The sequence below is a fragment of the Mobula birostris genome, unplaced genomic scaffold (assembly GCF_030028105.1).
Source record: "Mobula birostris isolate sMobBir1 unplaced genomic scaffold, sMobBir1.hap1 scaffold_798, whole genome shotgun sequence".
Taxonomy (NCBI): Eukaryota; Metazoa; Chordata; class Chondrichthyes; order Myliobatiformes; family Myliobatidae; genus Mobula; species Mobula birostris.
The window spans coordinates 61,865-78,002 of record NW_027278515.1 but is presented as its reverse complement, the minus strand read 5'-3'; the positions used below and the strand labels follow the sequence as shown (position 1 = coordinate 78,002).

Below are 16,138 nucleotides of genomic sequence, written 5' to 3'. Positions count from 1 at the left end.
GGCAGTGTTGTACACAGTTAGTGCAGTGAGAGTGGCTCGAGGGCTGTGTTGTACACAGTTAGTGAGAGTGACTCGAGGGCTGTGTTGTACACAGTTAGTGCAGTGAGAGTGACTCGAGGGCTTTGTTGTACACAGTTAGTGAGAGTGGCTCGAGGGCATTGTTGTACACAGTTAGTGAGAGTGACTCCAGGGCACTGTTATACACAATTAGTGCAGTGAGAGTGGCTCAAGGGCTGTGTTGTACACAGTTAGTGCAGTGAGAGTGGATCGAGGGCTGTGTTGTACACAGTTAGTGCAGTGAGAGTGGCTTGAGGGCAGTGTTGTACACAGTTAGTGCAGTGAGAGTGGCTCAAGGGATGTGTTGTACACAGTTAGTGAGAGTGACTCGAGGGCTGTGATGTACACAGTTAGTGCAGTGAGAGTGACTCCAGGGCTGTGTTGTTCACAGTTAGTGACAGTGACACGAGGGCAGTGTTGTACACAGTTAGTGCAGTGAGAGTGGCTCCAGGGCTGTGTTGTACACAGTTAGTGAGAGTGACTCCAGGGCTGTGTTGTTCACAGTTAGTGCAGTGAGAGTGAATCCAGGGCTGTGTTGTACACAGTTAGGAGAGTGGCTCGAGGGCAGTGTTGTACACAGTTATTGCACTGAGAATGGCTCGAGGGCTGTGTTGTACACAGTTAGTGCTGTGAGAGTGACTCGAGGGCTGTGTTGTACACAGTTAGTTAGAGTGACTGCAGGGCAGTGTTGTACACAGTTAGTGCAGTGAGAGTGGCTCGAGGGCAGTGTTGTACAGAGTTAGTGCAGTGAGAGTGGCTCGAAGGCTGTGTTGTACACAGTTAGTGCGGTGAGAGTGGCTCGAGGGTAGTGTTGTACACAGTTAGTGCAGTGAGAGTGGCTCGAGGGCTGTGTTGTACACAGTTAGTGCAGTGAGCGTGTCTCGAGCACTGTGTTGTACACAGTGAGAGTGACTCGAGGGCTGTGTTGTGCACAGTTAGTGCAGTGAGAGTGACTCCAGGGCTGTGTTGTACACAGTTAGTGAGAGTGACTCGAGGGCAGTGTTGTACACAGTTAGTACAGTGAGAGTGACTCGAGGGCAGTGTTGTACACAGTTAGTGCAGTTGGATTAGCTCGAGGGCTGTGTTGTATGCAGTTAGTGAGCATGCCTCGAAGGCAGTGTTGTACACAGTTCGTGCAGTGAGAGTGGCTCGTGGGCTGTGTTGTGCACATTTAATGCAGTGAGAGTGGCTCCACGGCTGTGTTGTACACAGTTAGTGAGAGTGACTTGAGGGCTGTGTTGTACACAGTTAGTAAGAGTGACTCCAGGGCTGTGTTGTACACAGTTAGTGCAGTGAGAGTGGCTCAAGGGCTGTGTTGTACACAGTTAGTGAGAGTGGCTTGAGGGCTGTGTTGTACACAGTTAGTGCAGTGAGAGTGGCTCGAGGGCTGTGTTGTACACAGGTAGTGCAGTGAGAGTAGCTCGAGGGCTGTGTTGTACACAGTTAGTGCAGTGAGAGTGGCTCGAGGGCTGTGTTGTACACAGGTAGTGCAGTGAGAGTAGCTCGAGGGCTGTGTTGTACACAGTTAGTGCAGTGAGAATGGCTCGAGGGCTGTGTTGTACACTGTTAGTGCCGTGAGAGTGGCTCGAGGGCTGTGTTGTACACAGTTAGTGCAGTGAGAGTGGCTCGAGGGCTGTGTTGTACACAGTTAGTGCAGTGAGAGTGGCTCGAGGGCTGTGCTGTACACAGTTTGTGCCGTGAGAGTGGCTCTAGGGCTGTGTTGTACACAGTTAGTGCAGTGAGAGTGGCTCGAGGGCTGTGTTGTACACAGTTAGTGCAGTGAGTGTGGCTCGAGGACTGTGTTGTACACAGTTAGTGAGAGTGACTCCAGGGCTATGTTGTACACAGTTAGGGAGAGTGACTCTAGGGCAGTGTTGTACACAGTTAGTGCAGTGAGAGTGGCTCGAGGGCTGTGTTGTACACAGTTAGTGCAGTGAGTGTGGCTCGAGGACTGTGTTGTACACAGTTAGTGAGAGTGACTCCAGGGCTATGTTGTACACAGTTAAGGAGAGTGACTCTAGAGCAGTGTTGTACACAGTTAGTGCAGTGAGAGTGGCTCGAGAGTTGTGTTGTACACAGTTAGTGAGCGTGGCTCCAGGGCTGTGTTGTACACAGTTCGTGAGAGTGGCTCCAGGGCTGTGTTGTACACAGTTAGTGCTGTGCGAGTGGCTCCAGGGCTGTGTTGTACACAGTTAGTGTAGTGAGAGTGGCTCCAGGGCTGTGTTGTACACAGTTAGTGAGAATGACTGTTGTACCGTTTGTGTGAGGTGTGGGAACTTTGGGAGACCACCATCCTCCTGGATAACCAGATTTTCAGGAGGTTGCATGTCCTCATAGAATGTGTTAAGACCATAATATTTAGGAGCAGAAGTAGGCCATTTGGCCCATTGAGTCTACTCCACCATTTCATCATGGCTGATTCATTTTTTCTCTCAGCCACAATCTCCTGCCTTGTCCCCAATCTTCATGCCCTGACCACTCAAGAATCTATAAACATCTTCCTTAAATATATGTAAAGACTTTGCCTGCACAGTTGTTTGTGGCAATGAATTCCACAGATTCTCCACTCTCTGGCTGAAGAAATTCCTCCTCATCTCCATTCTAAAGGGATGACCCTCTCTTGAGGCTGTATCTTTTGGTCTGAGTCAGACTAAATGGTCTATAGTTTCCTTTCTTCAGTCTCTCTCCCTTCTTGAAGAGTGGAGGGAGTGACATTTGCAATTTTTCTATCAGCCGGAGCCATTCCAGAATCTAGTGATTCTTGAAAGATCATTACTAATGCCTCCACAATCTCTTCAGCCACGTCTTTCAGAACTCTAGGGTGAAAACCATCTGGTCCAGGTGACTAATCTACCTTCAGGCCCTTCAGTTTCCCAACAGCCTTCTCTCTAGTTATGGTAACTTCACACACTTCATGCCCCTGGCACCTGGAACTTCCACCATACTGCCAGGTTCTTCCACAGTGAAGATTGATGCAAAATACTCATTCAGTTCATCCGCTATTTCCCTTGTCCCCCATCACTACTTCTCCAGCATCATTTTCCAGTGGTTCCATATCCACTCTTGCCTCTATCGAGAAACTTCCGGTATCCTCTTTGTCATTATTGGCTGGCTAACTTCTGTATTCCATCTTTACTTTAGTGACTCCTTTTCCTGGTATTTAAAAGCTTCTCAATCTTCTAACTTCCCATTATTTTTTGCTCGATTATAAGCTCTCTCTTTATGTTGGCTCTGACTTCTCTTGTTAGCCACAGTAATGTCATATTTTCTTTAGAATACTTCTTTCTCTTATGGATACATGTATCCTGTGCCTTCCAAATTTTTTTCCAGAAATTCCAGCTGTTACTGCTCTGCCGTCATCCCTGCCAGTGTTCTTTTCCAATCAATTCCGGCCAACTCCCCTCTCTTGCCTCTGTAATTCCCTTTAGTCCACTGTAATACTGATAGAACTGAATTTAGCTTTGTTTATAAAGAAAAATAAATGAGGCCAGAAAAATAATAATGAGGGACAAGGAGATGGCAGATGAAATAAATGAGTATTTTGCACCAGTCTTCACTGTGGAAGACAGTAGCAGTGTGCCAGATGTTGTAGTGCATGAAGGAAGAGAAGTGAGTACAGATACTACAACAAGAAAGAAGGTGCTTAAAAATCTGAAAGACCTAAGGGTACATAGGTCACCCGTGCCAGATGAACTGCACCCTGGGGTTCTGAAAGAGGTAGTGTTAGAGCAACACACATTAAAGTTGCTGGTGAACGCAGCAGACCAGGCAGCATCTCTAGGAAGAGGTACAGTCGACATTTCAGGCCGAGACCCTTCATCAGGGCTAACTGAAGGAAGAGCTAGTAAGAGATTTGAAAGTGGGAGGGGGAGGGGGAGATCCAAAATGATAGGAGAAGACAGGAGGGGGAGGGATGGAGCCAAGAGCTGGACAGGTGATTGGCAAAAGGGATATGAGAGGATCATGGGACAGGAGGCCCAGGGAGAAAGATGGGGGGGGGGGGAACCAGAGGATGCGCAAGGGGTCTATTCAGAGGGACAGAGGGAGAAAAAAGAGAGTGAGAGAAAGAATGTGTGTATATAATAAATAACTGATGGGGTACAAGGGGGAGGCGGGGCATTAGCGAAAGTTAGAGAAGTCAATGTTCATGCCATCAGGTTGGAGGCTACATGATAGTGAAAATAAAAGGATCCTTTTTTGGTCGGCTGCCACTGAGTAGTGGTGTTACACAGGGGTTGGTGTTGGGACTGCTTCTCTTTATGCTGTATATCAATAACTTAGACGATGGAATGGATGGCTTTGTTGCCAAGATTTCAGACGATACAAAGATTGGTGGAGGGGCAGGTAGTGCTGAGGAAACACACAAACCGCAGAAGGATTTAGACAGATTAACAGAATGAGCAAGAGAGTGGCAAATGAAATATAATGTTGGAAAATGCAAGGTCATGCACTTTGATAGTAGAAATAAATGTGGAGACTATTTGAGAAAACCCAAGAATCTGCACAAGGACTTGGGAGTCCTTGTGCAGAACACCCTAAAGGTTAACTTGCAGGTAGAGTCAGTGGTGAGGAAGATGAATGCAATTTTAGCAATCATTTCAAGAGGTCTGGAATACAAGAGCAGGGATGTGATGCTGAGGCTTTATAAGGCACTGGTGAGGTCTCACCTTGAATATTGTGAACCATTTTGGGCTCATCTTAAAAAAGATGTGCTGGCATTGGAGAGGGTTCAGAGGAGGTTCACAAAGATGATTCTGGGAATTAAAGGTTTATCATACGAGGCTCTTGGCCTCACTGGAACTTTGAAGGTTGAGGGAGGATTTCCTTGAAGCCTTTCTAATATAGAAAGGCCTAGAGAGAGTAGACATGGAAAAGATGTTTCCCCATGGTGGGAGAGTCTAGAACGAGAGAGCATGGCCTCAGGGTAGAGGGGTCTCCATTTAAAACAGTGATGCAGAGAAATTTCTTTAGCCAGAAGGTGATGAATTTGTGGAGTTTATTACCTTTGGCAACTGCGGAGGGCAGAGCTTGCTATTTTCTTGATTGGACATGGCATCAAGGATTACGTGGAGAGGTCCGGGGTGGGGGGCGGGGTGCGGGTCTGAGGAGGGGAGAAAAGGATCAGCCATGATTGAGTGGTGGAGTAGACTCGATGGGCCAAATGGCCTAATTCTGCTCCTTTGTCTCATGGCCTTAAAGCAGCTCAATGACATTCATATAGGGATCTGAGGCGGCGATAGATGGTAGCTACAGGGAAGTTGTCACCCCTTCGTTTCGGGGGGCAGGTACCTGGATGACTGTCAGGAGAGGGGAAGGAAACGGACAGCCAATGCAGAGTAACCCTGTGGCTATTCTCCTCAATACAAAGTACACTGTTATGGATACTCTTGAGGGGGGAGCCACTGCAATGGCTCTGGCAGAAAGTCTGGTGCTATGACTCAAATGAGAAGACAGGTGGAATACTGCAGTAGTGATAGGAGATTGCATAGTTAGAGGAATAGAGAGAAGATTTTGTGGACATGATAGAAACACCTAGGTGGCATGTTGCCCTCCAGGGTCAGGGATGTCTTAGATCGAGCCCATGGCATTCCAAAGAGGGAGGGTGAGCAGTCTCATCTTTTGGTACCAATTGACACTAATCAGATAGGTAGGAAAGACGAGGAGGGCCTGAAGAGAGAACTTAGGGAGCTCGGTAGAAAGCTGAAAGCAGAAACTCCAGGGTTATAATCTCTGGATTGCTGCCAATGCCACGCGCCAGTGAGGGTAAGAACAGGATGAACGCATGGCTGAGAAACTAGCGCAAAGGGCGAGGGGTTCAAATGTCTAGATCATTGGGATTTCTTCTGGGAAAGGTATGACCTATACAAAAGGTATGGGTTACACCTGAACCCGAGGGAGACCAATACCCTTGTGGGCAGGTTGGCTAGAACTGCTGAGGAGTTTTTAAACTAATTTGGCAAAGGAATGGGAAACTGAGTGATCGGGCTCAGAATGGGGCAGTGGGCATACAAGCAGAGGCAGTGTGTAGTGAGACTGTCAGGAAGAACAGGCAGATGAGCCGGCAAAATTGCAGTCAGTGAGATGAGTTGCAGTGCAACACGGGGATAAAAACCAAAAAGGGCGGCAAATAAGGGACTGAAAGTGTTATATTTTAATGCACACAGGATATGAAATAAGGAAGATGATCTTGTTGTGTAGTTAGAAATTGGCAGATAGGACATTATGGGCATCACCGAGTCATGTCTGAAAGAAGATTATAGCTGGAAGCTTAAAGTCCAAGGATACAGGTTGTATCGAAAGGGAAGACAGGAAGGCAGAGGGGGCGGGGTGGCTCTGTTGGTGAAAAATGAAATCAAATCATTAGAGAGAGGTGTTGAATCATTGTGGGTTGAGCTAAGGAACTGCAAGGGCAAAAAGGCCTTGATGGAGTCACATACAGACCTCTGAACAGCAGCAAAGATGTGGTCTACAAATTACAATGGGAGATGGAAAATGCATGCCAAAAGGGCAACATTTGATAGCATGGGGGATTTCAATATGCAGGTAGATTTGGAAAAATCAGGTTGGTGCTGAAGTCCGAGAGGGAGAATTTGTAGAATGCCTACAAGGTGGTTTTTTAAAGCAGCCCATGGTTGAGCCCACTAGGGGATCTGCCATTTTAGACTGGGCATTGTGTAATGAACTGGAATTGATTAGAGAGCTTAAGGTAAAGGAACCCTTCAGAGACAGTCATCATCATATGATAGAATTCACCCTGCAATTTGAGAGGGTTATGCTAAAGTAAGGTGCATCAGTAAAGGGAATTACAGCGGCACGAGAGAGGAGCTGCCCAATGTTGATTGGAAGGGGATGATGGCAGAGCAACAATGGTTGGAGTTTCTGGGAGCAATTCAGGAGGCATAGGATGGATACAGCCCAAAGAAGCGGTATTCTAAAGGCAGGATGACATAACTGTGGCTGACAAGGGCAGTCGAAGCCAACATAAAAGCCAAAGAGGGGGCACATAACAGAGCAAAAATTAGTGGAAAGTTAGAGGATTGGGAAGCTTTTAAAATTAACAAGGTAACAAAAAGTCATAAAGGAGGAAAGGATGGAATGTGAACGTGAGCTAGCCACTAATATTGAAGAGGATACCAAAAGTTTCTTCAGATACATAAAGAATAAAAGAGAGACGAGAGTAGATATTGGACAGCTGGAAAATTATACTGGAGAGGTAGGTTTGGGGGACAATAAAATGGCAGCCAAACTTAGTAAGTATTTTGCATCAGTTGTCACTGTGGAAGACACTAGCAGTATGCTGGAAGTTCAAGAGTGTCAGGGGGCAGTAGTGAAAAGATTTGCCATTACTGGGGAGAAGGTGTGTGGGAAATTGAAACGTCTAAAGGTAGGTGAGTCACCTGGACCAGATGGTGTACCCCTCTGAAAGAGGTGGCTGAAGGAATTATGGAGCCATCAGTCTTTCAATGGTCTTTCAAGAATCAATAGACTCTGGCATGGTTTTGGAGGACTGGAAAATTAAAAATGTCACTCCACTCTTCAAAAGGGGAGAGGCAGAAGAAAAGGAATTATGAGCCAAACTCAGCATGGTTTCCTTTAGGGAAAATCTTGCCTGATAAATCTGTTGCAATTAAATTTGGTGATTGTTATGTACTTGGATTTTCAGAAGGCCCTTAACAAGGTTAATAGACCACAGTATTACAGGAAAGATTCTAACATGTATAGACCATTGGTTGATTAACAGGAGGCAAAGATGGAAATAAAGGGAGCCTTTTGTTTGGATGCCAGTGACAAGTGTCATTCACACAGAGGTCGGCGTTGGGACCACTCTTTTCACATTATCCGTCAGTGATATGGATGATATAATTGATGGCTTTGTGGTCAAGTTTGCAGACAATGCAAAGATAGGTGGAGGGGCAGGTAGTTTTGAGGAAGCAGAGACAACTTAGTTTAGGAGAATGGGCAAAGAAATGGCAGATGGAATACAATGTCAGGAAGCGCATGTCATGTACTTTGGTAGAAGGAGTAAAAGGGTTGACTATTTTCTAAAATGGAGAGAAAATCCAAAAACTCTGAGGTGCAAAGGGGCTTGAGAGTCCTCGTGCAGGATACCCTAAAGGTTAATTTGCAGGTTGAATCTGTGGTGAAGGCGGCAATGTGATGTTAGCATTCATTTTGAAAGGACTAGAATATAAAAAAAAGAGGTAATGAAGAGGCTTTATAAAGTACTGGTGAAGCCTCACCTGCAGTACTGTGATCAGTTTTTGGCCCCTTAGGTAAGAAAGGATGTATCGACATTGGAGACGGCTCAAAGGAGGTTCACAGAAATGATTCCGGGATTGAAAGGCTTATCCTATGAGAAGCGTTTGATGACTCTGGGCCTGTATTCACTGAAATTCATTAGAATGAGGAGTGACCTCATTGAACCCTATCGAATGGTGAGCAGCCTCAATAGAGTGATGTGGAGAGGATGTTTCCTATAGTGGGGGAGTCTAGGACCAGAGGGATAGAGGGATAGATCGGAATAGAGGGACGCCCATTTAGAACGAAGCTCTTTGGCCAGAGAGTGGTAAATCTGTGTAATTCATTGCCACAGGCAGCCATGGAAGCCAAGTCATCAGGTATATTCGAGGCGGAGGTTGATAGATTCCTGATTAGTCAGGACATGAAGGGTTACGGGGAAGAGACAGGAGATTGGGGCTGAGAGAGAAATGGACCAGCCATGAAGAAATGGCGAAGTGGACTTAATGGGCAAAATGGCCTAATTCTGCTCGTAAGGCTTATAATCTTATGGAGACAGGGAAGGGAGTAGGAGCTGAAGGGGGTTACAGAGACAGGGAGGGGTGTAGGGGGGCCAGAGGGGGTCACAGAGACAGGGAGGGGTGTAGGGGCCAGAGGGGGTTACAGAGACAGGGAGGGGTGCAGGGGCCAGAGGGGGTCACAGAGACAGGGAGGGGTGTAGGGGCTGGAGGTTACAGAGACAAGGAGGGGTGTAGGGGCCAGAGGGGGTTACAGAGACAGGGAGGGGTGTAGGGGCCAGAGGGGGTTACAGAGACAGGGAGGGGTGTAGGGGCCGGAGGTTACAGAGACAGGGAGGGGTGTAGGATTAAATATACACAATATTTTGACGTGTACGATATCGTCAATCCTCAACACTTCGACTTTCTTCCGACAATTTGGTGACTTTTCCACCACTCTGTGGGAATCACTGGCAGACTCACCTGAACTTTCCTCACTCTCTGCATCGGAGAGGCTGTTGCTGAATTCATGCTCCCGTGCCAATCCCTGGTCACGACCCTCCTCGCCAGAGCCACTCTCATCCCCTTCACCCACTGCCTCTTCTCTGCCCTCTCCACAGGGTTCTGCCTCCCTGCCTGGCCTCTCCGCATCCTCTTCAAAATCGTCGGCGTATTCTATTGGACACACGGAGTTTGGTGAGTGCCAGTCCCGGGAGGCTGTGGCAGCTGTAGTACAGACAGAGTCATTAAGCAGACAAAGAGGCCGTTTGGCCGACTGAACATCCGCCGCCCATTGACAGCAATAAATTGATTGACACCAGGAAATGACTGTGGACTTCAGGAAGGGAGAGTCATTAGAACACAAACCAGTCCTCAGAGGTGTCTGCAGTGGAAGGGGTGAGCAGTTTCAAGTTGCTGGATGTCAACATCCCTGAGGACCTACCCTGGGCCTGACTTATTGATGCAATTACATGACAGGGACTATATTGCATAAGGGGTTTGAGGAGACTCGGTGTGTCTACAGGTGTACCATGGACAGCATTCTGACTGGTTGGATCACACTCTGGGATGGTGGCCAACGGAAAAAGCTACAGAGAGTTGTAAACTCAGCCAGCTCCATCACGGGCACTAGTCTCCCCAACATCGTGGACACCCTCAAAAGGCGGTGCTTCAAAAAGGCAGCATCCATCATTGAGGTCCTCCATCACCCAGAACGTGCCCTCTTCTTATTGCTACCAATGGGGGAGGTGGTACAGGAGCCGAAAGACACACACTTAGGAAAAACTTTGTCGCCTCCGCCGTCAGGTTTCTGAATGGACAGTGAACCCATGAACACCACCTCAATACTTTTTGCACTGCTTCCTTAATTTAATTTTTTATATATATTGTAATTTGTAGCTAAAAAACATTATGTATTGCAATGTACTGCTGCTGCAAAATAACAGATCTCATGGCATATAGTATGCCAGTGATATTAAACCTGTTTCTGATTCAATCCTACATTGACCCTATTTCATTAGCCAATTTCCATTAGCTCCCCCCCCCCCAGATTTCACCCCCTGACCCAGACAGAGTCAGCGTCATTGAGAAGTACAGCACAGAAACTGACCCTTCGGCCCATCCGGTTCATGCCAAACCATTTAAATTGCCCATTTCCATCGACCTGCACCAGGACCATAGCCCTCCATACCTCTACCATCTTTGTACCTCTCCAAACTTCTCTTAAACGTTGATATTGAACTCGCACACACCATTTGTGCTGGAACCCATTCCACACTCTCACAACCCTCTGAGTGAAGAAGTTTCCCCTCGTTCTCCTTAATCTTTTCACCTTTTACTCTTAACCCATGCCCTCTGGTTGTAGTCCCACCCAACCTCAGTGGAAAAAGCCTGATTGCATTTTTCCCTATCTATACCCCTCATAATTTTGTATACCCCTATCAAATCCCCTCTCAGTCTTCTGTTCTAAGGAATACAGTCCTCGCCTATTCAGTCTTTCCTTTAACTGGGGTTCTCCAGACCCGGCAACATCCTTGTAAATTTTCTCTATACTCTTCCACCTTGCTTACATCTTTCCTGTGGGTAGGTGACCAAAACTGCACACAATACTCCAAATTAGGCCTCAAATGTCTTATACAACTTCAACATAACATCCATCTCCTGTACTCAATATGTTGATTTATGAAGGCCAATGTGGCAAAAGCTTTATGACCCTATCTACAAGTGACATCACTTTCAATGAATTATGTACCTGCATTCCCCGATCCCCTTGTTCTACCGCACTCCTCAGAATCCTACCGTCTGTTCACTGTGTAAGACCTATCCTGGCTGGTCCTCCCAAAGTGCAAAACCTCACTTGTCTGCATTAAACTCCATCCGCAATTTTTCAGCCCATTATTCCAGCTGATGCAGATCCCTTTGCAAACCATGATAACCTCCCTCATTGTCCACTACACCTCCAATCTTGGTGTTATCTGCAAATTTGCTGATCCAGTTAACTACATTATCATCCAGATCATCTGTAGATGACAAACAACAATGGACCCAGCACTGATCCCTGCGGCACACCACTAGTCACTTTCCCCAGTCAGAGAGGCAATCATCTACGACCACTCCCTGGCTTCTCCCACAAAGCCAATGTCTAATCCAATTTACTACCTTAAAGTAAATATGGAAAAAGATTGGTCTGGTCTCTGGGTTGGGATTCTGAATGGGAGAAAGGCCAATTCTGATGGTAGCAGAAATATATCCGGCAAGTGTAGATTTGAGACAGGCTATTTTCTGGCAATGGTGTACTTCGTAAGATGGAGGCCTTCAAAAGCGAGGTGTGTGTCTGTCAGAATAAAAAGTAAAGTTAACGGATATGGGGGACCTTCATTTTCAAGAGATATTGAGGCCCTGGTTAAGAGAAAAAAAAAGGAGGTGCAGCTAGGAACAAATTAGGTTGCGAGTGAACACAAAGAAGGCACGAAGTTGCTCTGGCATTCAAGGTGAAGGGGAATCCTGAAGGATTCTACAGATATGTTAAGAGCAAAAGGATTGCAAGGGTTCCCTGACAGCGGATCCAGTATCACACACGCTTTTGTTGGGACTTCTACATACTGATCAAGGAAACTTTTCTCAACACATTTGACAAACTCTAACCCATCTAGTCCTTTTACAGTATGGGAGTCCCAGTCAATATGTGGAAAGTTAAAATCACCCTCTATAACAACCTGATGTTTCTTGCATCAGTCTGCAATCTCTTTACAAATTTGTTCCCCTAATCCCTCGGATTGTTGGGTGGTCTGTAATATGGCTGCATTAATGCGGTCATACCCTTCTTATTCCTCAATTCCACCCATATTGCCTCACTCGACGAGTTCTCCAGTCTATCCTGATGAAGCACTGCCGTAACATTTTCCCTGACTGGTAAAATCATCCCTACTCGTTTAATCCTTCCTGCTCTGTCACGTCTAAAACAACCAAACTCCGGAATATGGAGCTGCCAGTCCTGCCCCTCCTACAACCAAATCTCACTAATGGCGATAACATCAGAATTCCAAGTGTTGATCCATATCCTGTGCTCACCTGCCTTTCCCTCGATACTCCTTGCATTGAATCACACACAGCTCAGGACACTAATCACACAAACAACAGGAATTCTGCAGATGCTGGAATTTCAAGCAACACACATCAAAGTTGCTGGTGAACGCAGCAGGCCAGGCAGCATCTCTAGGAAGAGGTACAGTCAACGTTTCGGACCGAGACCCTTGGTCAGGACCCTGGGCAAGCAGTACCAGGTGACTGAGAGCAGACTCCGGTTGAGGCCGGGAAGGGGAAATAGGAGACACAGGAAGAGTTGGGAGAGCAGAGTTCAGACCTGGATAGAGATGTGGGAGGTGAAGGAGAGAGGAAACAGGGGAAGAGGGAGAGAGGAGCAGGAGGTGTACAGTTTTGTGTGCAAGCCTGGGGAGGAGAGGAGGGAAACAGACCTGGGGAGAGGGAGAGGGGCTGAGTGCAGACAGGGATAGGGACACAGTCCCTGGACCAACCTTGCCCCAGGGCTCCATGGCATTCTGACATTTCCTGGTCCTCGTCCATTCCGTCCCGTTCCGACACAGTTGCGCTGGCAACTGCTCCACTCTGCAGGTTCTCCGCTGTCCTGACTGTGCGGACCCCTCTGTTGGGCTTTGCTGATCCTGGCTTCATGCTCTCTCTGCCCTGTCCGCCGTCCTCCTTTGCTAGCTTTGGGGGTGGCGACGGCTTCTTGTCCAGACCAGTGGCAATGATGCACCTGCAGAGAGACCAGGGTGGTCACCCACCAGTTACTGAGTCACGGGGGTGGGGGCGAGTATTTCATTATTTCCAAACCTTCCATTAAAACAATCCCTCACCCACAAGCCACACCGACCAGAACTGCCCTGAGCCCTCAGGCCACCCCGGGGGGTAGGCTGTCCCAAAACTAGACCATAATGACCGACTGACACTCCAGCTCACAGCTCCTGAGAGATAAGGGACTAAAAACATCCCATGGGCCCCAGCTAATTTCTGAACCCCGTTCCATCTCACCCATCCATCCCATACTGTTCCCCCACGCTCGCAGACCCAGTGCTATCCCAATTCACAGACACCACCCTCCCTCTGCACCCAAACCTGGCACATGATGTGAGAGGGTCTGTCTCACCACCACCTCCCACCTATCTGTAGCTTCCCCTGTCCCATAGTTCACAAGACATAGGAGCAGATTAGGCAATCTAGCCTATCGAGTTTGCTCTGCTATTCCATCAAGGCTGATTTAAATCCTGCTCATACCCATTCTCTATAACCAATCAACCTCCACATTAAATATTCCCAATGTCTTGGTCTCCACACCGTTCTTTGGCAATGAATTTCACAGATACACCACCCTCTGGCTAAACAAATTTCTCTACATTTCTGTCCAAAATGGATGTCCCTCTTTTCTGAGGCTGTGCCCTCTGGTCCTAGATTCACTCACGATAGAAAACATTGTCTCCACATCCACTGTGTCTAGCCCTGTCAACATTCGATAGATTTCAAGAAGAGCCCCCTCTCATTCTTTAACTCCAGTAAGTACAGACCCACAGCCTCATATGTGACCTTTTCATTCCTGGAATCATCCATGTCAACCCTCTTTGGACACTCCCCAATGCCAACACAGCTTTTCTAAGGGGCCCAAGATAAGGGGTTACAAAACTCCAAGTGTGGTCAGACCAATACCTTTTAATGCTTCAGACCCCGCTCCCCCTATAGCAGGGTTTCACCCCACCCAGTCCCTGTCCTCACCCACATGTAGCAGTGTGTGACCTCCCCATACCATCCACACACAAATGGAGCATATTACGACCCACTCCCCTCCCACCGAGCCCACTACCAGGTTGTACCTCTTCCACAACCACCCACCTGTAGCAGGTGACCCTTCCGCTCTCCTAGAGCAGTTGGACTCCTTTCCTTACCCCATATCCCCACAGTGGGGGGGCATCCATGAATCCACCCCCTTCTCTGCCCTGTGCCCACCCACCTGTAGCACTATGCCAACCCACCCCTGGTCCTGTGCTCACTCACCTGTAGTCCAGTGTGAACCCGTTCCAGGCCCTGTGCCCACTCACCTGTAGTACAGTGTGAACCCACACCCAGACCTGTGCCCACTCACCTGTAGTACAGTATGAACCCGTCCCTGTCCCCACTCACCTGTAGTACAGTCTGAATCCGTCCCTGGCCCTGTACCCACTCACCTGTAGTACAGTGTTAACCCGTCCCCTGGTCCTGTGCCCACTCACCCGTAGTACAGTGTGAACCCATCCCTGGCACTGTGCCCACTCACCTGTAGTACAGTGTGAACCCTCCCAGGCCCTGTGTCCACACACCTGTAGTACAGTGTGAACCCGTCCCAGGCCCTGTGCCCACTCACCTGTAGTACAGTCTGAACCCATCCCTGGCACTGTGCCCACTCACTTGTAGTTCAGTGTGAACCCATCCCTGGCCCTGTGCCCACCCACCTGTAGTTCAGTGTGAACCCACCCCGGGCCCTGTGCCCACTCACCTGTAGTTCAGTGTGAACCCGTCCCTGGCCCTGTGCCCACTCACCTGTAGTTCAATGTGAAACCACACCTGGCCCTGTGCCCACTCACCTGTAGTTCAGTGTGAACCCATCCCCTGGTCCTGTGCCCACTCACCTGTAGTTCAGTGTGAACCCGTCCCAGGCCCTGTGCCCACTCACCTGTAGATCAGTATGAACCCATCCCTGGCCGTGTGCCCACTCACCTGTAGTACAGTGTGAACCCATCCCTGGGCCTGTGCCTGCTCACCTGTAGTACAGTGTGAAGCCGTCCCTGTCCCTGTGCCCACTCACCTGTAGTACAGTGTGAACCCGTCCCAGGCCCTGTGCCCACTCACCTGTAGTACAGTGTGAACCCGTCCCAGGCCCTGTGCCCACTCACCTGTAGATCAGTGTGAACCCGTCCCTGGGCCTGTGCCCGCTCACCTGTAGTACAGTGTGAACCCGTCCCTGTCCCCACTCACCTGTAGTACAGTATGAACCCATCCCTGGCCGTGTGCCCACTCACCTGTAGTACAGTGTGAACCCATCCCTGGGCCTGTGCCTGCTCACCTGTAGTACAGTGTGAAGCCGTCCCTGTCCCTGTGCCCACTCACCTGTAGTGCAGTGTGACCCCACACCCAGACCTGTGCCCACTCACCTGTAGTACAGTGTGAACCCATCCCTGGCACTGTGCCCACTCACCTGTAGTTCAGTGTGAACCCGTCCCTGACCCTGTGCCCACTCACCTGTAGTTCAGTGTGAACCCACACCTGCCCTTGTGCCCACTCACCTGTAGTACAGTCTGAACCCACCCCTAGCCCTGTGCCCAATCACCCGTAGTTCAGTGTGAACCCATCCCCTGGTCCTGTGCCCACTCACCTGTAGTACAGTGTGAACCCGTCCCAGGCCCTGTGCCCACTCACCTGTAGTACAGTCTGAACCCATCCCAGGCCCTGTGCCCACTCACCTGTAGTACAGTCTGAACCCACCCCTGGCACTGTGCCCACTCACCTGTAGTTCAGTGTGAACCCGTCCCTGGCCCTGTGCCCACTCACCTGTAGTTCAGTGTGAACCCATCCCCTGGTCCTGTGCCCACTCACCTGTAGTTCAGTGTGAACCCACACCTGGCCCTGTGCCCACTCACCTGTAGTACAGTCTGAACCCACCCCTGGCCCTGTGCCCACTCACCTGTAGTTCAGTGTGAACCCGTCCCTGGCCCTGTGCCCACTCACCTGTAGTTCAGTGTGAACCCATCCCTGGCCCTGTATCCACTCACCTGTAGTTCAGTGTGAACCCATTCCCTGGT

General features: G+C 48.8%; 1 protein-coding gene across 1 annotated transcript in view; it reads right to left on the bottom strand.

The window, feature by feature from the left end:
• Window positions 1–9,275: 9,275 nt before the first annotated feature.
• erich3 (glutamate-rich 3) overlaps window positions 9,276–16,138 on the bottom strand; it is a gene marked incomplete at its 3' end in the record, with an annotated part of 64,677 nt that continues 57,814 nt past the window's right edge. The window contains exons 10-11 of the mRNA XM_072250916.1: window positions 12,827–13,068; window positions 9,276–9,518 (exon numbers count right to left, since the gene is read on the bottom strand). Coding sequence (XP_072107017.1) covers window positions 9,276–9,518; window positions 12,827–13,068 — 485 coding nt within the window. The remainder of the gene's footprint in view (window positions 9,519–12,826; window positions 13,069–16,138) is intronic.